Source organism: Cotesia glomerata, linkage group LG10, assembly GCF_020080835.1.
Source record: "Cotesia glomerata isolate CgM1 linkage group LG10, MPM_Cglom_v2.3, whole genome shotgun sequence".
In the NCBI taxonomy this organism is placed as follows: Eukaryota; Metazoa; Arthropoda; class Insecta; order Hymenoptera; family Braconidae; genus Cotesia; species Cotesia glomerata.
This window is the reverse complement of record NC_058167.1, coordinates 1560590-1584444: the sequence shown is the minus strand read 5'-3', so window position 1 is coordinate 1584444 and position 23855 is coordinate 1560590. Positions and strand designations below refer to the sequence as shown.

At 29.8% G+C, this 23855-nt stretch overlaps 1 protein-coding gene across 2 annotated transcripts; it reads left to right on the top strand.

The window, feature by feature from the left end:
- Positions 1 to 17: 17 nt before the first annotated feature.
- Positions 18 to 17359, top strand: LOC123273052 (all trans-polyprenyl-diphosphate synthase PDSS2). Of its 2 annotated transcripts, none has more exons than XM_044740226.1 (6): positions 18 to 386; positions 4721 to 5177; positions 5251 to 5581; positions 5648 to 5914; positions 16741 to 16896; positions 16973 to 17359. In XM_044740226.1, exons 2-6 carry the CDS (start codon positions 4840 to 4842, stop codon positions 17126 to 17128), a joined length of 1248 nt encoding a protein of 415 aa, XP_044596161.1. In that variant the 5' UTR covers positions 18 to 386; positions 4721 to 4839; the 3' UTR covers positions 17129 to 17359. The 2 variants fall into 2 exon arrangements, with proteins under 2 accessions (XP_044596161.1, XP_044596162.1); XM_044740227.1 differs by having other exon boundaries at positions 45 to 59.
- The last annotated feature ends 6496 nt before the right edge of the window (positions 17360 to 23855 follow it).

Here is a 23855-nt window from a genome sequence, read left to right as displayed (position 1 = left end):
TCAAATAGCAAAATTCCCTACGCTCGAATTGCCAGATTAAAAGTATTAAAATGTCAAATGTCAAATGTCAAATGTCAGTGTTTTGTTTAAATATAATCAGTAGTCCGAATGTCTAAATGTCTAGTGTGCAAATTAAAATTTGACGTTTGGATATGTGTATTTGTTGTTGTCAATTCTGAAGCTCTCAGTTACTTATTTTTCAACATTGCGAAAAGTGCCCAGCTTATGTATTTAGTTCATTTGTGTAGCCGGAAAAGTGATGAAAGCAATACGTAAAGACACATTTCAGTCAACGGCTTGCTATCGGTTGCTCTTATTCTAGATATAATGCGGAATTTTTAAAATTTGTAAACACTAAAATTGAGTGAGAGTAAACACTAAAATTTGTAAACACTAAATTTGATAAAAAATATGTATTATTAAGTGCACACATTTTGTCGTAAATGTTTTTTAAAAATAAAAAATAATAAGAATATTCATTTCATATCTGTAAAGAAAATATAGAATTTATAGAATATTAGAAGAATTAGGAATTCGGTTACTGAGACACCTCTGTATGTTTTTTAGGGATGGGCGATATACATCGATGTTTCGACTATCGATGTTTTTTCCGGGAAACATCGATTTTTTTTGGAATCGAAACATCGATAGTCGATGTAGAATAATGAACCATCGACATCGAAATAAATTTCTACTAAAATTTTTTACCGCGCGCTAAAAATTAAAAAAAAAATCTGAAAATACCAAAAACAGATCGGAAAAATTACAGTTATAAATATGGGAAAAAATCTATTAAAGACAATTGTTAATGACTTGCAAGTGCATTTTCATAGCTGGAATATGATCTTAGAATTGAACAATTGACAAAATTTTTAAAAAATAGCATGTAAAGAGAAGGTACGAAATAACCGTATTTTCGAATTTCAGACTGTCGTTCGATTGGATCGAATTTTTTTAATCTTTAAATGACCTACGCAGTGTTGATTAGATTTTTTCTCTGATTTATAACTTTAATTTTCCCGATTTTTTTGGTTTTTGAGATTTTTTAAAATTTTAATCATACTCGATCTGAATCCAAAAAATTTTTTTATCTCGATAATTTCAATTTTTCATGATTTATTGCCATTTTTTTGAGTTTTTTGCTATTTTTTCAAATTTTAACGACTCAACGAGCTAATTAACATTCAAATTCAGATTCAGTGAATTGAAATACATAAAAATCATGCTTGATCTGAGTCCACAAAATTTTATTCATCGCTGTGGCTGCAGTTCTTCGCAATTTTTTTTGCCTTATTTAGGGTTTTTTGAATTTTAGTCAAAATTTTGAGGGTGTACGAGCAATAATAATTAAAATAATTAAAAATTATTTCTTTTTACGCCAAATTTGGTTGTAGTTATAATTTTTTCGAACTTTCGCGCGCATTTTCAACATCGATGTCTACAATCGATGTTTCGATGTTTTTGTCAAAACATCGATGGTTCGATGTTGAAAAGTTTCGAAAATCGATATTCCGATGTCGATTTTTTTTGCTAACATCGCCCATCCCTAATGTTTTTACAAAGAAAGAGTGTCTCTATGGAGACTATACACGTGTATACATGTGTAGAGTCTCCATAGGTGCTTTTCATCTGTGTGTGAAGTTTCTCTACACCTTAAAAATTATTTGAGAAAATTTATATTTAAAAGAGCTCTTATTATAATTCTCTTTGGTAAAAAAGACCCTATGTGATAATTTTCTCCTTCGTAGATCTCTTATAAACAAAATTGTTTAGCTGAGTTTATGAGATTCATTTTATTATGAATAAAAAAAAAATATTATTATAGACTCAAGAACCATCAAGTTTCAAGCATGGTTTTGTCAACAGTTACTAATATTTTCTATGATGATTATTATTATTATTTTTAGCAAAAAATCTGAGAAAACTCGTGGGATTTGTTAATATTTTGGTTATCAAGCACAAAATTGCTTCATTTTGATATATGAGTATGAATGCAGCCGACATCCGACAATTGAAAACTTTAACAATCGATATCTTCATGAAAATATCGATTAGCACAATTTTTCAAAGTGATGATGGCGTGTATTTGAATTGTCTGCAAGATCATTTTTTTGAAAATTTATTAAATTCGTTATTTGAGCTGCAATTTTGAAATTAAATTTTTGTTTGGAAATATTAGAAATATATATTTATCAAAATCGATGAAATTCAACTATTTTAAAGTTTTTTCCTTTATTTTCAAGAGCATTTTTTCATATTACTCCCGAAATGGCTAGAATCGATTTTAAGTTTTCACGACTAAAAAAATGGTTATAACAAAAAAAATAAAAAATGCTCTTGTAGATTTGATCAAAACCTACAAGAGCATTTTTTTATTTTTATAACCTCGTGGAAATAATAATTTCTTTCTTATCCGACAAATTTAAATTTTCACATATAAGCGTGCAAACACTCTCTAAAAATATAAAAATATGTAGATTTTGTTTATTTTTTGGAAACTCAAAAGAGCATTTTTGAAAAAAAATTTTTTTTTTTATTTTAACAAAAATATATCAAAAAATGATTTTTTTTTCGGTCAAATACTTGTGTATGGAGACTAGACACAAATTGAAAATTTTTTTTCTGAATATTTGCACGTTTCAGGCAAAACTATGTCGATTTCCTAAAAAAAATTTTTTTTTACTCTCTCAAGGCTCTCAGTACCCACCTCAGGAGCCATAAGAGTGTACAATAATTTTTTCTTTTTTTAGGAATTGACCTACTTTTGCCTGGAATGTGAAAGAACGCAAAAAAAAAATTCTTTTCGAAGTTAAAATTTTTTTGACGTTAGAAATTTTTTGGACTGAATTTTTTCATACTCTCTTACAGTATCTGCAATGTAATATCACACAGACAAATATTTCATGGAGTTAAAAAAATCGACAAACCCATAATTGTCCGGGAAGTAAACGTTTGGCTACCCCTAAAATGAAAATTGACCACAATCAGAAAAAAAATCTCAAAATTTCTACAAAATCATCGTTTGAAGCTTGTAATTTTTTGTGACACGCAAACATCTACCCTATCCAATGAAAAAAATCGACAGACCACTAATTGCCCCAGAAGTAACTGTTCAGGTAACCCTAAGACTGAAAATTGGCATAAAAGTCCTAAAAACATCTTCAAAATTTTTCGTTGATACCAGAGATCTTTTATATTACGCAGACAACTACTCCAAACATTTTAAAAAACGAACAGACCCCCCCTGATTCAGAAAGATGATTTGAGATTACCTTCATGTTAATAGTATATCTATATAGTATTCAAATTCGATGCATTTAAATCATTCCAAATCATTCTAAATCATTTCAAATTATATTTCTTAATCAGGGCCTAACGACCTGCTTTAACTCTAAAAATTATCAGATTTTTTTTTCTGATTGTGGTCAATTTTCATTTTTAGGGGTAGTCAAACGGTTACTTCCCGGACAGTTATGGGTTTGTCGATTTTTTTAATTCCATGGAAAATTTGTCTTTGTTATATCTCTTATGGCTCCTGAAGTGGGTACTAAGAGCCTTGAGAGAGTAAAAAAATTTTTTTTTTTGGGAATTGACATAGTTTTGCCTGAAACGTGCAAACATTCAGAAAAAAAATTTTCAATTTGTATCTAGTCTCCATACACAAGTATTTGACCGAAAAAAATCATTTTTTGATATATTTTTGTTAAAATAAAAAAAAAATTTTTTTTCAAAAATGCTCTTTTGAGTTTCCAAAAAATACACAAGATCTACATATTTTTATATTTTTAGAGAGTGTTTGCACGCTTATATGTGAAAATTTAAATTTGTCGGATAAGAAAAAAATTATTATTTCCACGAGAGGTTATAAAAATAAAAAAATGCTCTTGTAGGTTTTAATCAAATCTACAAGAGTATTTTTTATTTTTTTTGTTTTAACCATTTTTTTAGTCGTGAAAGCTTAAAATCGATTCTAGCCATTTCGGGAGTAATATGAAAAATGCTCTTGAAAATAAAGGAAAAAACTTTAAAATAGTTGAATTTCATCGATTTTGATAAATATATATTTCTAATATTTCCAAACAAAAATTTAATTTCAAAATTGCAGCTCAAATAACGAATTTAATAAATTTTCGAAAAAATGCTCTTGCAGACAATTCAAATACACGCCATCATCACTTTGAAAAATTGTACTAATCGATATTTTCATGAAGATATCGATTGTTGAAGTTTTCAATTGTCGGATGTCGGCTGAATTCACACTCATTTTAATATTACATACTTTTTTCTCGCAATAATTATAACCGTTAAAAATGTAAATCTTATTGAAATAATATTATTCTGTTACTATAAAAGAATACACATCAACTTAATAAAATGTAAAGCTGTTTGAAGACCTTATTTCTTAGAGACATATGATGTAGAGAATTTTATATTTCACTCAATTATTTATTTAAAGATTGACAAAACAAAATTTTCAACATGCTCTTTTTATGTAAAGATTTGTAATAGGTTTTTTTCAAACAATTCTTTTTTTTTTCAAATGATCATTAAGATGTGGAAAAATTTATGTAAAGCTGTAATATATCCGTTGTCATTTTTAAATATTAGTTTTTCTAAAATTATTTTATTTTTCTAATTGTAAGAATTTTTTGTAAAGATTGTTAACTTTAACCTTTTCTTTTGTATTAGTTTTTAAAGCAGTCAAAACTTGATGTTCCAGATAGCATAAATGAATTCAGGTCAGAAGTGAAAGTTTTTATACATCACATATTTTCAAATGTTAACTCATTTTAACTGGTATCACAGTATACTTCAGTCTTTCGAATAGTTAGTGGAAATATGTTTTTAAAAAGAGTTGCTTCAATTAAACAAGTAAAATATTATGGAGGATTAACATATCGAAATAAAAATCATATAACTTTGCGCGAAGAAAGAAATGTAGTTGTCAAGTTCTGTGAATTTAATCAAAATAATTTTCGATATTTTGCAACTAATGTAGTAGGCAATGCCAATCAAAGACCAGATTGGAACAGAGCAGTTTCAGAAGCTGAAAAAATTGTTGGATATCCTACTTCTTTTCTTAATTTGAGATGGTTATTAAGTGATGAAATAGCTAACGTTGCTCTACACCTTAGGAAGTTAGTCGGGTCAAATCATCCATTACTTAAAACAGCCAAGTTTGTGTCCAATATTAAACGAAATCATTGATATTATTCTGTGAATAATTAATATGTAAAAATTTAATTACAGGAGTTTAATTTACAATGGGAAAAATAATATGCAAGCATGGGGTCTTATAGTGTTACTAATTTCGAAAGCAGCTGGTCATCATAACGTGAATGCTATGGAAGAAGATAAAGCTGCAGGGGTTTTGCATAACCAACGAGCACTTGCAGAAGTTACCGAAATGATAAGAACAAGTCATTTAGTTCATAAAGGATTAGTTAACATTGAACCAGGAGTTTATCCTGAACCTTCTGAATTGACTGACGTGACATTTGGTAATAAGATCGCACTTCTAAGTGGAGATTATTTGCTTGGTAACAGTAGTGCTGAATTAGCTACGCTTCGAAACCAAGAAGTATGATATTTATTAATTTTTTCTACTTATAATTTGCTTTATAAATAATTCATATATTCTATTTAGTTGGTAGAACTAATGTCAAGTGCGGTTCGTGATTTGGCTGAAGCTGAGTTCATTGGAAGAAGAGATAAACAAAATAATCCATTACCTCCTATACCACCAGAAAACCGTGAAGGATATGCCGTTAGAGAATGGACTTTGCAAAATGTACTGAGCGCTGGTGCGTTGCTTGGTAAATCATGTCAAGGAACTTTAAAATTAGCAGGACATAATAAAGATATTCAATCGCATGGTTACCGATTTGGTAAACACTTAGCACTTGCTTGGCAGGTAATTAGTCGTACTTTGTATTATTAAATATAAGTCATAATTAATGATATCAGTCGTAAGTATTTAATTTTATAGTATATTAACCAAACAAGAAAATTGTATTTTATATGAAATTTTTTTTTTTTTAATTTCTTAGTAATATTATTAAGAAATACTAGCAATCTGCAGTCACTATGCGACTGCCGAGATTTGCGGATTATGAATGAGAAAACTTTGGCTTAATTACTTTTTGACATTTCTAATCACATCATACAAAGTTTAGGTACTTTTGAAATAGATTTGAAAGAGAATATTGCTGTGACAGGATCAATAACAAATAATTGGATGGACAAATGTGACGGAATAAATTTATTGAACCAACAAACTATTCAAAACTGCTTCAAAAACTTGATATGAAAAATTGACCATCACTGAAAAACATATAAAACCGTGGAGAAACACAAACTCTTGCCAAGACCTTTTTGATGATACCAAGTTTAACTATAAAAATTTTTTTCAAAATAATAATATGCTCGTCTCAAAATTTTCCTTATTCTTTCAATTATTTAAATCATAAATGACTATTAGGTACTGAAAAAATATCAAAACCAATTTACGATAAAGATAAGCCCGTTACAAAATTTTTTTACTTATAACCACGTTCACGTGTATAAAACAAAATAAATGAATAAACAAATGACGTTTTCTTTATACCTCGGTCGAAAGTACGCATCTTTTGCACCTATTTCGAGGTAGAAAGTTAAAGATTCGTGCATTGGTAAAGCTACACATTGGCCCTCTATAACAGCGGGAGCATAAAATGCTTTCGTTACCGCGACTAACATTAGTCATTTGTTACTAACTATGTTTTGTTTACGCTGATCATTTACGATTGATGGTACAATACAACTTGGTTATATTTATTTCTTTCTTTCTTCTACTTATATGAAATATTTCATAAATAGATAAATATATAACTGTCGTAAGAGTGAGTAGATCATCCAATGTAACTTATAACCAGGTTGTACTGTACTAAGATTCAGTTTGACAGTGACGTGTGTAGAATAGATCAACTTTATGTAATTAATGAATTATTTAGAAAAATGTACGCAGTAACAACAATTTAATTTGATTTTTATTAATTATTGTTAATTTTCAAATAATATGCTCGTTTTATTTTTTATTTTTAACCGAAAATAATCTTTATTCCCGAGAAAAAATGTTTCTATATAATCATATATAATTGTATATAATCATATATGATTATATATGGAATCACATATATAATTATATACAATTATATATAATCATATATACTCTCCGCTAGAGGGCCGCTATATTGACACGTGCTTATTTTTATTTTTATTTTTATTGCTCTGTTTTATTATTAATTGTTGTCATCAAAATACAACAATTAATTGCAAAATTGTGCAGTGGTAAACTTTAACAATATACAATTGTAATATTATTTTCACTCAAATTCGGTACTTAAAAATAATAAAAATGCCACCTAAAAAGCAAGCCACGCAATGTGTCTGTAATAGCTGCTCTAAAATTATACGAGAAAATAGCTCTAGTGTACAGTGCTCAACATGTAGAAATTGGACCCATGCAAATTGCACCGGTCTCTCCTCCGAGGATTTCAGAAAAATTGCTAGTGATATCAAGAAAAACAAAACCGCATGGAAGTGTGACCGCTGTAAATCTGAGGTTAGTGTCGTGCTCGAAAAAGACTTATCAGGTACGGACTCCGATTACGAGGACAGTGACAACGATAGCGGTAATACAAATGATATTAAACAAATGCTATATCAATATTTTAAGGATTTTAATGAGTTTAAAAAATCCCAAGCCAAATCCCAAGCCAAGTTAGAAGCTAAATTTGACAATTTCAAGGCCTCAGTCGAGGACAACCTAACTGGAATCAGAGCCGAGGTAAGCAAGTTGTCCAAGCAAAATGTGTCACTAACAAAAAAATGTGCACAATTTGATAGTAGAATAAATACTGTAGAAGATAAGCTAAACTCGTTTGCCGTAACCGCAGACTCCCCAGAAGAGGTTATTGCAGAGATGAACGAGCGTAAAAGACGTGAATCTAACGTAATAGCTTTGAATATCGCTGAATCAAAAAAAAAAAGATGGAAAAGATCGCCTAGAAGATGATAAGAACCAAATTGCAACAGTATTACCCCCGGAGCTGGTGGATGAAATCCCCAAATTCAAGTTTCGTCGGTTAGGTCGACCAACTGTAGACCGCATTCGACCTCTGCTAATTAATACTGGCTCAGCTGTTACTGCTAAGCACATTCTGAAGTCAAAAACTCCAACAACAGGTAATACTAACATCTCGTTTAAATCTGACCTAACTCCATCGCAACAGTCGTACCTTAATAAACTCCGCACCGAACTCGATGAGTTCACTAAAAATGGCAACACAACGAAGCCAATTAAATATGTTAATGGTACTCCAAGAATCGTGAACAAAAATTTTCGCACGCTCTCAGAAAAGGGTAAATTTAAAGCACCTGCAACTCTACTATCAGAACGTGAGAGGTCTAAGAACAAAGCTGAGCAGCTTCCAGGCTGCCACAGCAACTAGTCTGTTTGATATTATCTGTGTCACTGAGTCCTGGCTGCATAGCTCCATACTTGATGGGGAACTAGTTGACCAAGTTTACTCTGTTTTCAGAAAAGACAGGGATCCTGCTGTGAGTGAACGTGGTGGCGGTGTTTTTATCGCAACCAAGCGCTCCATTCAGGCAGAGCCTATCTCAACAGAAGATACCAAGCTGGAACAAATTTTTATCAAAGTCCCAGGCCTTCACAGTAACACTATCATTGGATGTGTCTACTTTCCACCACACTCTACTCTCGACAATTACCAGACGCATCTCGATACACTTCTTGACATTAAATGCAAGCATATAGATGCAAAACTTATGATATTAGGTGATTACAATTTGCCGACCAGTACTCCACGTGCTGATTGTGAAAAGCTGGTATCCGAAGGTTTCGCTCTTCTTGAATGCCGGCAGTTTAACAACACCGCAAATGACAACTTTAACCTGCTGGACCTCTGTTTTAGCGACCTTGAATTGTCTCTGGATAAAACACTTGCATTGACTACTGAGGATAAATATCATCCAGCTCTTGACATCAACGTTGATTTCGCACCAAGCCTCAAATCAGATAATTTCCCATACCTAGCATTCAAAGGAGCTGATTATGTCAACCTCAACACTTTTTTTCTTCGAACAAATTGGTCGGACCTTTATAAAATAGACCTAATAGATGACAAACTCACGTGGTTCTACAACAAAATGCAAGAAGGTATTGATCAATTTGTCCCAGTGCACAAGTGCAAGAAAGATAATTTCCCTTGCTGGTTCTCCAATGAACTAAAAGAAAAAATACGATTGAAAAAGGCAGCTCATGCTAGGTACAAGAAATGGAAAAGCCAAATCAATTACAGGAATTTCAGCCTCCTGAGATCTGACTGTAAGAAATTGAGCTTAAGGTGCTATAAAAGCTATGTCAACCGTGTAGAATCTATGGTCCAGTCTGATCCGAATTGCTTCTGGAAATTCATTAAAAATAAAAGACGCAACAATTCAGACATTCCGTCGAATGTGTTCTGGGATGACCTATCAGCTGACACTGGTGCAGATATAACCAATCTATTTGCATCCTATTTCGAAAGTGTTTACATCCCTGCTACAAGTGATAATGAATATTCTGAAATCGACCTCGACGAGCAGAAGGCCGACCTGAATGACTTTGAGGCCACCTTCGATAACGTATACAAGCAACTGATGAGCCTGAACCCTAAGAAAGGAGCTGGTCCGGATGGGATTCCTAATATCTTCCTCAGGAACTGTGCTACCGGACTCTGTGAGCCCATAACTCACATCTTCGACAAATCATTACAGCTTGGGACATTCCCAACAGACTGGAAAGTCTCATTCGTCAGCCCAATACACAAGGATGGCCCTAGATCATCTGTCTCCAACTACAGACCCGTATGTATTCAATCAGCACTAGCTAAGCTAATGGAGAAGGTAGTCTTACCTCAACTGACTTCCTCCTTTAAACACATTATCTCTACCAAGCAACATGGATTTGTAGGCAGTAGATCGACGACAACCAACCTGTACACCTACGTCAACTACATACTTAATGCTATGAACAACGGTTACAAGACTCATGCCATCTACACCGACTTTAGCAAAGCTTTTGACAGGGTAGATCATGAGATTTTACTAAGGAAGATGGAAAACTACGGTATACATGGACATGCACTCAGCTGGCTCCGGTCTTACCTAACAGGCAGACGTCTGCAAGTCAGGGTTAATGGTAACTTATCTGACGAATACATGGTCACTTCAGGTGTTCCTCAGGGGTCGCACTTGGGCCCTATACTCTTCAATATTTTCGTCAACGACATTGGGAAAGAGTTTGTTTCTGAGTTTATACTGTATGCAGATGACCTAAAAATCTACAAAACTATAGTGAGCGAATTAGACTGCGAGATCCTACAGCATGACATCAACACGCTAGCTACATGGTGCACAAACAACAAACTTGACTTGAATGTCAAAAAATGTGCAGTGATAGTCTTCACACGTGCTCATACCCAGGTGCCCACCAGCTATCTCCTGAATGGCGTCGAGATCGAACATGTAGACTGCATCAAAGACCTTGGTGTCTTAAATGACAACAAGCTTATGTTCACCAAACATGTAGACAAAATCACACTCCAAGCCCTCAAAATCCTAGGCCTTGTCACAAGAACATGTAGAGACTTCAACTACCCGCATACTACGGTTAACCTATACCTTACTCTAGTTCTGCCGATTTTGGAATACTGTTCGGTCATCTGGTCACCTTATACTGATATCTTAACCAAGCAGCTTGAGAGAATTCAAGACAAGCTATGTAAATATCTCTCAAATACATGCTGGTCGCGAGCTAATGCCTCCACTTTAGATGATCTTCGCAAGCACTTCAAATTAAACAATTTGACTAATCGTCGTCAGGTCGCCGACATGGCTTTTTTTTACAAGGTGGTCAATGGAATCATTGACGCCCCGGACATCTGCAGCAGCTTCGAATTTGCGCCTGCCAACATAATGTTGAGGCGCAAAAAGTTACTGAAAACTACTAAGTCTTCAAAAAACTATATGGTGAATGGACCTCATGACAGAATAGCAAACCTGGTGAATAAATTAAATGGCGAAGTGGAATTCTACGGTGGTACCTTCAGTGCTTTTATGTCAAACATTAAAAAACAGTTACTTATGTACACATAAACTACACAAAATTTTCTTTTTCTCGTTCTCTGCTTCAACTTAAATCATAATTTAATTTTCTTTAATTTATGTTAGTTAATTTTAAATAATCTTTTTTTATGTATATTGCCGATAGGCGTATGTTGACTAATAAATAATAAAATAATATATGGAGTAATATACAACCATGCAGGATTATATATAGCTCCATATACAATTATGTATAAGTATATATAATCATACATGATTATAAATGGAATTGAATATGAGGTTATATATAGTCATATATAATTATATATGATTATATATGGAGCAATATACAGCCAAGCAAATTATATATAGTTCCATATATAATTATATATGACTATATATGGAGCAATATACAGCCAGGCAAATTATATATAGTTCCATATATAATTATATATAATCATACATGATTATATATGGAATTGTATATGAGATCATATATAATTATATATGACTATATATGGAGCAATATACAGCCATGCATGATTATATATAGTCCCATATATAATTATATATAATTATTAGGGTGCTTCAAAAAAACTTTTTAATTTTTTTTTTAACTCTTACCCTCTCAAATTTTTCTATTTGATATAAAAAAAAGTTTTTTTGAAGCACCCTAATAATTATAGCTTATATATAATTAACATATGTATATAAAAATTTTTTCTTTGAAAAAAAATTTTTTTTTGGTAATCACAAAAAGTGTAAAATGATGTTTATAATTACGTTTAAATAATTCTGAAATACAAAATTTGTTACATTTCCTATGAGATGTTTTGGTCTGTTTTGCTACTACCTAATAGTAAAATTATTATTTAAATAAGTGTTGTATTATAATGAGATTCGGTAAAATAAATAAATTATGAATTATGACTATCCAAATATATTTTAAAATCAATTTTTATATTATTTTTGTGATAAACTCATAGGATACATTATGTAGATCATAGAATCATTATTTCCTAAGACAGCAACATAGCAGATAGAAATTTCAAGACACACGAAGATCACCAAAGTTAAGCAGCATTGGGCAGGGTTAATAGTTGGATGGGTGACCGCTGGTGTTATAGCCGTAAAATTATATCTAAATATTTTTTTTTGCATTTTAATTGGTTACAGAGAATTGCGTGGGACCATATTAAATACTCTATCTATAAAATTAACCCAATAATTAATTAGATGTAATAAATATATAATTAAATATTGTTATATATAATTAAATATAGTTATATATAATTATACCTAATTAGATATGATTATATTTGGCCATTTTTCATTAATAATCATATATAACCAATTTATATATAAATATATATAATTATATATAAACATTTTTTCTTGGGTTATGTTTGTTAAATTCAAGAAATTTCAGTTTTATTTAATCTATAAATGTTTCAAAAACAACGTTAATTATTTTTTATTTGATTTTACATTAAAATTTTTTTATTTGATGCCTGCCCCCCCCCCTCCCCCCAGACCAGCAGCACCCGCTTCGCTTGTGCCGCAAATGTCGGGGGCAGGCATCAATTCTTTTTCGATGCAGTACATTAAATATTTTACGTACTTTCGACCGGCTATAAAGAAAAATAGTATACACTACACGGGCAGAAGTTTGAGAGCTCTGAACTGCGTTTATATAATGTATAAATAAACTTTTGAACCATATGCATTTTCTGAATCCGCTTGACAAGCTGAGTCGAAATATAGCAAAATTTTTCAAAAGTTCCGTCATGAGAACCAATGCACTAGTTAGATTTCTATAAAATCTACTAAAAAAGCCTGGTCTCGAAGTATCAATTTGTTCGGGAGTAATCGTTGGTACATACAAAATGAGGTGACATCAGGACGTCCACGTAAAATTTTTTTTGGAAAGGTTTTTTTTTTTTCAAAATGGCAACATGAAATGATTTTAGAAAGTATAAGATGGTTTAATTTAAGTGCTTTCTTGGTTTACATCTACTTATATTATTATATAAGTGCAATATGGTTGTGATAGAGATATTTGAAGATCCGAACAAAAACAGTTTCACTGTAAAAAAATCGCGCCAACTCCACGTTCATAAGACTATTAAGAAAAAAAAAATTTTTTTTTTTTTCTTTACAAAAAGATATAAAATAGAAAAATTAAAAAATCCAAGTAACCGATATGATTGTATATGATTTTCGGAAATTAAAAAAAATTTTGTTGTAAATTTAAAAATTAAAAAAAACATTTTGGAACGTATTTAGTGTGCGTGGTTGCAAAATATTTTACTTTGAATGAAATTCGTAAAATCTATTTACTAGGACTTTAAACAAATTGAAATACACAATGACGCACACCAAGTACGTTCCAAAATTTTTTTCTTAATTTTTAAATTTACAACAAAATTTTTTTTAATTTCCGAAAATCATATACAATCATATCGGTTACTTGGATTTTTTAATTTTTCTATTTTATATCTTTTTGTAAAGAAAAAAAAAAAATTTTTTTTCTTAATAGTCTTATGAACGTGGACTTGGCGCGATTTTTTTACAGTGAAACTGTTTTTGTTCGGATTTCAGTATTTTTTGTAATTATAATAAAAATTTGCAATTGGTACTAACTTAAATCTCAAGTTGGCTGCATTTTTTATAGCAAACTATCCCCTTGAAGCTACAGTTTATGTAAAAATAATTGCAGCGCACCCTGGCGGGTGTAGATGCAAGCTGTGAAATTTATTTTTTAACTGTAGTTTCCCATCTATTGGAGGATTACCATGCATTCTCGAATTACTTAGTCTGTGGCATGTCACTTTTTACATCGAAAAAAAGTCAGGATCGAAATTTTTGAGCTTGCTATAGTTTGTGCTGATAAAATTTAATAATTTCAACTAAATTAATGGTTATAATTGAATATAATTAATTGATATCAGTAAAATAAAGTATGAATTACTGTTATAATATAAAATTTAGGAACAAGAAGTACCGTCGAATTAAATAAAATTTTGCAACCTCGAAATACCGTTCTGCTTACAGTAAACACACTCGGTAGTCTGGCGCTCCGTTTACAACGGATTTGAACGGAACTTGGTGCCAGATTCTACCGAATCTGTGGATCACAAAATTGCTTAACCTTGACGAGTCGGGTGTAAAGCACAACCTTACGCGCTTCGCGCTATTTTTCTTATTGAGAGACAAAATTTTTCTTATTCTTCTAATATAGATTATAAGGAATAATAATTGTCAACTATATACTAGAAGTTATTTGATAGACTTGCACAAAATTACATTTACAAAGCAATTCGGAAACAATTTTGAATAAATTTGATAAAAGCCCATTTAGTAAAAAAATTCTTAAAGTTTAAAATTTTTTTTCATTGATCAGCTTAAAATATTCAAAAGCATTATTTTTTGTCCCTTTTCTATATTAGTTTCTTCGTATACATGCAGGTTCACAATTTTATAAAAATCAATAAAAATATTCAATATTACTAAACGCCTCTTTCATAGTTATTATTTTTCAGAATAAACATAAATTTTAACACAGATACGATTTTACACTGTAAAAAAAAAACCGGTGTGAGTCCATGCGGTGTACAGTGTTAAAAATTCCGGTGTTAAATTTAACACCGAAATCGGTGTAGCAGTAACATCGTTCCAGGTGTAAATATTTCTTTTTCGGTGTTAAATCGGTGTTATAAATTTTCCGGTGTTGAGAATATTATAACTAACATAATTTTTACAATTACATTTTTTATGTTTATATAATTAAAAATAAATAATTAAAAAAAGTTAAAATTTAATTTAGGAAGTTTAAAATAATAAAATATTAAGTACCTAGGGAAGTAAAGTAAGAAATGTCTCAGATCACATGTAATTCGCCGAGGCGAAGCCGAGGTCAACAATTACATGTGATCTGAGGCTTTCTTATTTACTTCCCGTGGAGTGTATACTATTTTTTTGCTCGACGAAGGCAGGAAGCGGCACTTTCGTTTAGCGCAGCGGGCTGAAAGTTGACGCTTTCTGCCCGTCGAGCAAAAAAATGGCATTTTCGCTATTCGTCTGAAACTATCTAGTTTTGGTTGGCTCCAGACATTGAAACTAGCATTTTTAATGCAACTTATATAAAAAATATAATGTGTGACGCGGGATGAAATACGATTTCAGACCGAGTATTGCCAGCCCTCGCTTCGCTCGGGCAGGCAACTTCACTCTGGTCTGAAATCGTTTTGTTTCATCCCTAGTCACACAATATACTATTAATTAAAATAAATACATGGTAAAAAATTTCGATGTAAAAATGGATCTGGAGCACTTTACATGGCCGTATAGCGTGAAATAATGGTGTGAAATTCTCTCGGTGTAAATTTTCGATCCGTTTTATTTGAACACCATTATTAAAGGACAATTTTGGGACATCATATAAATAATCGGAAATTTAAAAATAGTGCATTTTAGTAATTATCTCATAAATTTTAAGTATTTTTTTTAAGATTTTCGGAATACTTCTAAGATAATTTTAGAATCAATGCAATTTATTTGAAGCAATTTAGTTGAAATTTTGTCTTTAAAATCTTATGTGGAACCTTTTTTGAATAATCTTAAAACATTTTTTTAACTATTTGAGGACAGTTTTAGAATGTTTTTACAACAAATTTGAAACATTTTTATAACAATTTTACGACAATTTTAAACGTTTTTTAAATGATTTTCCGAGAGATAATTTATTTTTGCACAGCTGTAGATTTGTCCCGAAATTAATGGATGAAAAATTTTTCGGAAATTTTTGGGACAATTTTACAACAATTTTCAACGTTTTTTAAATATTTAAAAAAAAAATTTATTTTTGCACGGCTGTAAATTTGTCCCAAAATTAATGGATGAAAAATTTTTTGGACAATTTTAGGACATTTGTGGGACAATTTAAGAATTTACGAATTACCCATTTACGGTGAAATTCAAAGAATTTTCTTTTATAATGATAATATAATGCTGTTGTGTAAGCTATGAGAGACTATGTATTACAATTTGAATTTATGTGCAAATGAAATATCTGAAATAAAAAAGCAAAGTTATCAAATTATTAATTTATCATGTTTAAAATATCCATTATATTATGAGAAACATTAGAGTTACGATAAAAATAATTATTATATTGTTCCTAAACATTTAATATTGTAAATGTTATTTAACTTGTCGTATAACATTCATTAAATCGATTTTTGCGTTATTTTATGTTGAAAATTCTTAAATCAATGTTACTTGTCTCATTTTGATAAATATTGAATATTAATTATGTTTTATGGATCATGTAATATTCATACTCCGATTCGGTGTAAATTTTTTCTACTGTTACACTGGTTTAACACCAGATTTTTAACACCGCAAAAGAGCACCGCTACACCGATGTTGATACACAGGTGTTACATAGCGGTGTTAAAATCCGTCCATTTTTAACACCGCTTTTTTTACAGTGTACAGAGTAAAAATAACTTTTGTTTGCGACTTCAATTATTGAATTTGATGATAATATTTAAAACTTAAAATAAAAATTTTAATTATAATTTTTAGGCATGTTTGGATTTGAGCCCCTTTATTGATAAAGATCGGTCGACAGCGTTTAATTTATGTTCCGCTCCAGTTATGTTCCATATTGAACATGATCCATCTATTCTAATCGAAGTAGATAAAGGATTGGCATCCGTTCACAATGTAGATTATGTCAAAGTAAAAAGAAATTTGAACAATTTTATTGTAACATATCTAAAAATAGCCTGCTTGAATTTTTTGTTTTGTATTTTAGGTATTTGATATAGTAAAAAAAGGTCCAGGGATTGAGTTAACGAAACAGCTTCAAAAAAATCATTCTCAAAAAGCTATGGAAATGCTAAGTGTATTTCAAGATAGCGATGCAAGAACAGCCTTGTCAAATATTATTGCTGCGATGGAAGATTTTTAATAAGTAATATATTGGGTTTTGTGCAGTAAAATATCAACTGATAATAACAATAATGATAATTTTTGTTATTACTATATTGTCAAAAGAGTGTATGAAACTCAGTATATATGCTAAAAGTAATATACACTTTAATTTGTAAATATATGGACAGTGAAATGAAAAAGAAATGAAAAAAAGAAGATATTCTCAAAGACTTGAGTACTTAATGGGTTTTCGGAAAGTTATTACACAGAAAAAAAAATGTTCTTGAATCAAGTATATAATTTTAAAGAATTTAATATTCTTGATTTGAGTAGAAAAAATCTTGATTTAAGGAAATTTTACCTGAATCAAGAATTTTTCGTCTTGATTAAAGATAATTACCCTCTTCAAAATTATATTCTTGGTTCAAGAATTTTTCTCTTGACTCAAGTTAATTTTTTTTTCAGTGTATAAATCATAACTAAATTAATTTTTTTATTAAAGAATTTTAGTGTTTTAGCGGAGACTTTCTCAGTTCTTTGATTTTTTTCGTCATTTTAATTATTTGACTGTTATTATTTTCAGCACTAAAAGATCAACAGAAAATTATTTTTTACCTTTTTGTTTTTTATAAAATATAAAGCTTTAGGAATTCATAAACAACTTGAAAACAACACTAAATTTTATAAACTGGATGTATATATAAAAATTTCATATATATTAACACAAAAAAACTTATCAATAAAAATCTAATGAATAATTATAATAACAAAAAATTGTAAATTATGATTATTAATAAATTATTTTTATATAAACATTAATATATTTGTTTGAAATACTGAAATAAATTTTATACTGTAACAAACTTAGTTATTTCCTGGCAATTTCCATGTGATTTTGAAATTAACTGCTTAATTCAAGCTGCTGGCATTTTTAAACTAATCAATCGATTCCGCTCGAATTCGAACTTGACTTGAACAAGCGTGTGGAGAATGTATATACTGAGTTTCATAAAGATCGCGTTATATCGTATATATATATTAGACTGATTAAAAAAAATCGACTATTTTTTTTTCTTAAATATATCGAAAATATTGTTGGAAATGATGAAAAAAAAATCCTGTGAAAGTTACAGCCCTTAAGATTAATATTAAGATGTCCCGCATGGTAAATTTCAATTTCCCGTATGATTAACATGGGAAAGCTTGTTTTTTTGAGTTTAGAATTTTATAACTCTTTAATGGTTTATCAAAAAAGCTAGACTAAATCATTTTCTTGTGTAAAATTGAACGCTCTACAAAAAAGCTTTCTTAGAATTTTTCGATAAACCGACGCGTTTTGAAGTTATTCAACTTTAAAATATAATTTATAATATTTTTTCATTTTTTTTCAATTTTTTTGACGAAACTATCAAGTTTATCAAAAAATTTTGTCAAATTTTACAAATTTTTTGTATTCTATATTTTTTTGGTTTAACAGATCCTTTTATTTAACTGTCAAATTTCTAATACTGTCATATCTTAATTTTTCAATAAATTCAAATTAATTTTATTTTCAATTAAAAATTATTTTCATCTATTATTTAATTGATTTTATAAGTTCATAATATTATATATTTCAAATTCATGCAATTAATTTTATTACTTTAATAAAAATGTACTGATTTAATTTTTTTATTTATCGAAGCTAGTTTCACAGTTAAAATCATCGAAGCGCGAAACAGAGAAGACATCGGTTGTACTATTTCCCTAGCGGTTTTGTAAATGCCGAAAAAATGTCGCAATTATACAGTATTAATGCGGTATTTTTTCGGTTGTTTTGGTCAGTTTTTTTATCGAAAAATTACGGAACATTTACCATAAAAATGCGATACATTTACGCTAAAAATTTAGAATATTTACGCTGAAAATGCGGCATATTTACGGTAATAAGGCGGTAAAATGATTGTATTAAAACCATATTTAAAAAATGGTGTAAAATTTAATATCGCTCGGACTGGGATTCGAACCCAAAACCTCCTGGGGACATATCGGCTACTCTACCATTTGAGCTACCCGGTCTATACCATATTGTTTTTTTGCTTGTTCTATATACATTAAGCCACACCGTCCATCTTACGATAAGCATATTTAAAATTAAATAATATAATTATATATGTGAAATAATATAACTTTTTGATTTTAGAAAATTTGCAATTTTCTAAGTGAGAAATTAAAAATTAAAATTAAAATTAGAATATATTTACTTAACATATGTATTATTTTATATTAATTACTGCTAAATACCTAATTAAAAAATAATATTCTACATATTTTTTATTCAAAAACAGTATTTGTTTTTGCAAAGTAGCGATGGAGAATAAAAAGCAAAATTTGAAATTTTTCATTTTATTCATTTCTAACATAGAAGTGAACTAAAAATAAAACTAAATCTTTAATAATTGTCCATTATGTCAGAAAATATTCGGCAAAATTACTGTATTATTACGGTAATTACTTGGAATTTTTTTGGTAAAATTTGGGCATTAATGCGGTAATTGTATAGTATATTTTTGGTAACTGTACAGCATAAGTGCAGTATATATACTGGATAACTACAGTATAAAAACTGGCCAAAACAACTATAGTTTAACCGCATTATTACCGAATTATAACGGTAAATATACGGCATGAGCATAAATGCCGAAAAATTACGGTATTTTTACGGCACTCTCAAAACCGCGAGGGTATGTCTAACACGTCAAGTATTTTAGGTATTTTACTTGCTTTTCTACGGAAGCCCGGTAGTGACATGTGTGCAGCAATGGTAGTACACTCTCTCCCTATCATGCTGTCATACATAGTATGTAATTTTTTTCTCATGAAGGTAGCGCCACTTGCTTAGTCCACATGGAAACTCAGAATTTGAATTAGAGTATGAAAAAAAAAATGTCTTACTTCCGTTTTCGTTCTGAACTGGCTTGGCTTTAAATTATTTTAATTAATTTGATATCATTATGAATCCTGAATTTATTAAAGTTCGATTTGATGATCAAGAGCTTTCATTACCTATAAATTCCAATGGGAATTTAAAATTATCTGTATTGAAGCAATATTTCCCTCAAGCATCTGGGTTAACCTATTCTGCAAATAATCAAAAATGTGGCTTGCCTATTGAATCGGAAGAAATTTTAATTAACCGTAAAATTGAGTATTATGATGTACACGTTGGACAAGGTATTATTTACACTTCTATTCGCGTTTTATAAAATAATAATAAGTTCTAACAATTATTTTAAGAAGTTATAATTACTATTCATGTTTTTTTTTTTTTCAGATTTAAAAAGTTCCATCTCAAGCAAGAAAAGAAAACTAGCCCATTAAATGATCGATAAAATCCAACTTAGCCAAGGAGTAAATTCTTCTAAAACTCACATGACGAAAATGAAGGTGTATATTTTTTTGTTTAATTGTTTATTTGTAATTTTTATCGTTAATTAAATTTAGCGTGTGTTTTATTTTTTTTTTTTAATTACAGAACAAGTGGGCTGATTGTTCTACTGTAGTCTCAGCACAACCTACATTAAAAAAAGTACGACTTGGATGGCTAGTAAAAAGAGGAGATCGTTATGAGCAAATGAAGAAACCTATAGGTGGAGTCAGAGAAGTACCTTTAGAAGTAGGCAAGAAATATTTAGTTAGTGATATAAAAAAAAATTGCGATAGAGGAGTTTTCTTGCAATAGCGAAGTATCATTTCAAAATTCGGATGTTCGTCTTGGTCTTTTTGATCGCATTATACTAACCAGCTTTAGAGACAGCAAGGGTATTTCCTGTGACTTGTGGACTTTTCTAAAAGAGCAAAAATTGAGATTATTTACTTTGTATATAATAACGTCTCCAAAAGGATGTGCTGAGACATGTGAACAACTTAAAACTATCCAATCTTCTCACCACGAGAATGCTAACCCTCAATTATCTCGGCCTAATAAAGATTTAAAAGGATCAACAGCAGTTTCTCACAAAAATTCCGCACCTTTAAAAAATACTATTTTTATGAATTATGAAGTGATCCACCAATCCGAGTACACTAGTGATTATTGCATATGTTATCTACATAAAAATGATTTATACAACCATAAATTGGATGAATATGGTTGTATGCCAATTGCTGAATTTAATCCGATTGATTCTGGTCATAAAATAGCTGAAATTCAAGTGGATGATAAAGTATTGTTATTAATATATATATCCAATGATGATTTGTCCCGAGACTTTAATTTCCCAGCAGTGGATATTCTTGATGATGACAACCATTATATATTGTATGATGTAAATGAATTTCATGGGAGATGTGAAGACAAAAATGGCGTGGGAGTAATAACTAACTGTACTGATTCCTGTAAACCAATTTTCAGTTGGTACAAGGATGATAAAATTGTCAGCCAAGGCTTATTAAAGTATTGGATAAGTGATATTGACCAAGATTCTGTTTATAAATGCATTGTAAGATGTAAATCACAGAATCTTGAGTTAATATCAAGTAACTTTAAGTGGAGTGAAAATAATAAATTCCGTGAATCTACGCTACAGACTAACACTCTTCAAATATTGCCAAATGCTATGAATGGTTCAATTAAACCAATTAAAAGAGAATTATTCAAAATTTTCCAGGACATACTAGGGGCTGGTGCTCAAGGAAAAGTAAAAAAAGGAAAGTGGTGTAATTTTAATGTTGCAGTTAGAAGTATAAATCTGTCAGGTGCTAATTTGAAATTAGCCTGCAGAGAGATTAAAGTTCTGGAGGACATTAGACACCCAAACATCGTACAGTTAATGGCATATTGCATTGATAAAAATTCTGTACACTTATTGATGGAACTCTTCCACAGTTATTCTCTCTCTGACGTATTTTGATAACGTATTCGAAAAAGCAGCTGCTTTAACAATATTAAAAAAACATAAAATTGCTCAGCAATTTTGTCAGGCTATTAATTATTTACATTTAAAAGAAAATTCAATAATTCACGGTGACATAAAGCCTGCAAATATTTTGTTACATACAAACGGAACTGTAAAAGTTTGCGATTTAGGACTTAGTAAGTTCAAGAAAATGTCTAGTTCTTTACGAACAACGGTTGGTGGGACTGGGTTCGTTAAAGGAACTCCGCTGTATATGGCACCAGAGTTGATTCTTGAAAACAAAGAAGCTACTGTCCATTCTGACGTTTGGTCTTTGACCTGTACTCTTATTGAACTTTACACGGAAAAATCTATTTGGGACAACGTAGAGGATCAAGGACAGCTGAAAGCTATGTAAGCTAAAAAAAAATTACCGGATTTGACAAGGATTCCACGTGAGTTGAAAGAAGTCGTTACTCAAGGTTTAGCTTTTGAACCATTAGAGCGATGCACCGTAAATCAAATCTTAAATATCTATGAGAAGTTTATTTAAAATTTTTGAATTAATGGCGGTTTTTATAATTAGTAATTTAGTAAAAAAGATTACTATTGTTTTTGAGTAAAAGATAACGTTCTTAAAGATTTTTAGTCAAAAATTATCACATTATTTAATTCTATTTTATAGATATAATTTTTCTTTACTTTAAAAAACTTTACTTTAAAAAATGCTAATAATTCTATATTGATGTTTGTTGTAAAATAATATTTTTAAGATTTTATGATCTCATTATTCTAATTAGAATTTTAGTTTTGAAACAGTGATTTTAAGAGAATTTTAAGAAACTCAGGTAAAGATACAAAGTATCTTCTGAGCATAATATTATCTATTGAAATAAGAAGATAAAAATATAAATATATATAATATTTATAAAGTTAATAGAGATGTCTATATAATATCTTTTTAATTTTATAACATAAGAATTAAGCAAACAATTTCATTTTAAACATTACACCTTTTACATCGAATAGTAATTATTTGATTCTAAATCTAGTAAATCTGCTAAGTCTATTTTCTCAGTTACTTATTTATTATCAGTTATCACTTATAAAGCTATTGATTAACAACAATTTCTTACTTATCCTGTTTATTTTATTATTACCAATATTAATTATGTTGATATGAACCACTTGTATATTCTGATGTTAATGAGTACTTAAAAAATTATTATTTGAATTATTTATGTTAATAAGTTTAATAAATTCAATAAATACAATATCTAAAGAATGAATGATATTTATTATTTAGTTGCTAGGATACTTTATCAATTTAAATAGATTTGACACCTACTCTTTATATGCGTCCATAAATATAAATTAATATTATGTCTAAATCAAATTATGAAAAGTATAAAAAAAATATAAGCATTGATGAGCCTTTTTTAGTAATTGATGATGTACCAGATGTAATAAATTATAGTACTCTTGTAAATTTAATTATTGAATAAGAAGCTCTCAAGGGTGAACGTGGTAGACGTATATGTTAATTTTTTTATTAATATTAATAAATTTTCAACTCCTACAGAAATTTTGAAAATAGACCATCTTTGGATTATGACTAATCTGACAAAACTCATATTATTCCACAATATTATGGACAAAATTAAAAACCTCGACAGCCTGGTAAATCTTCAAGATCTTGATCTTTCTTTTAACCGAATAAAAAAAATGGAAATCTAAATAAATTAATAACAAGATTTTGTGAATAAAATTTATCTTTTAGGTTTTATATTTAAGAAAATTTTAAAATCTGAGAACTGTAAATATCACAGGAAACCCTTGCATTTTACCAGACAATTATGATAATTATCTTGTTGCTTACAACCTCAA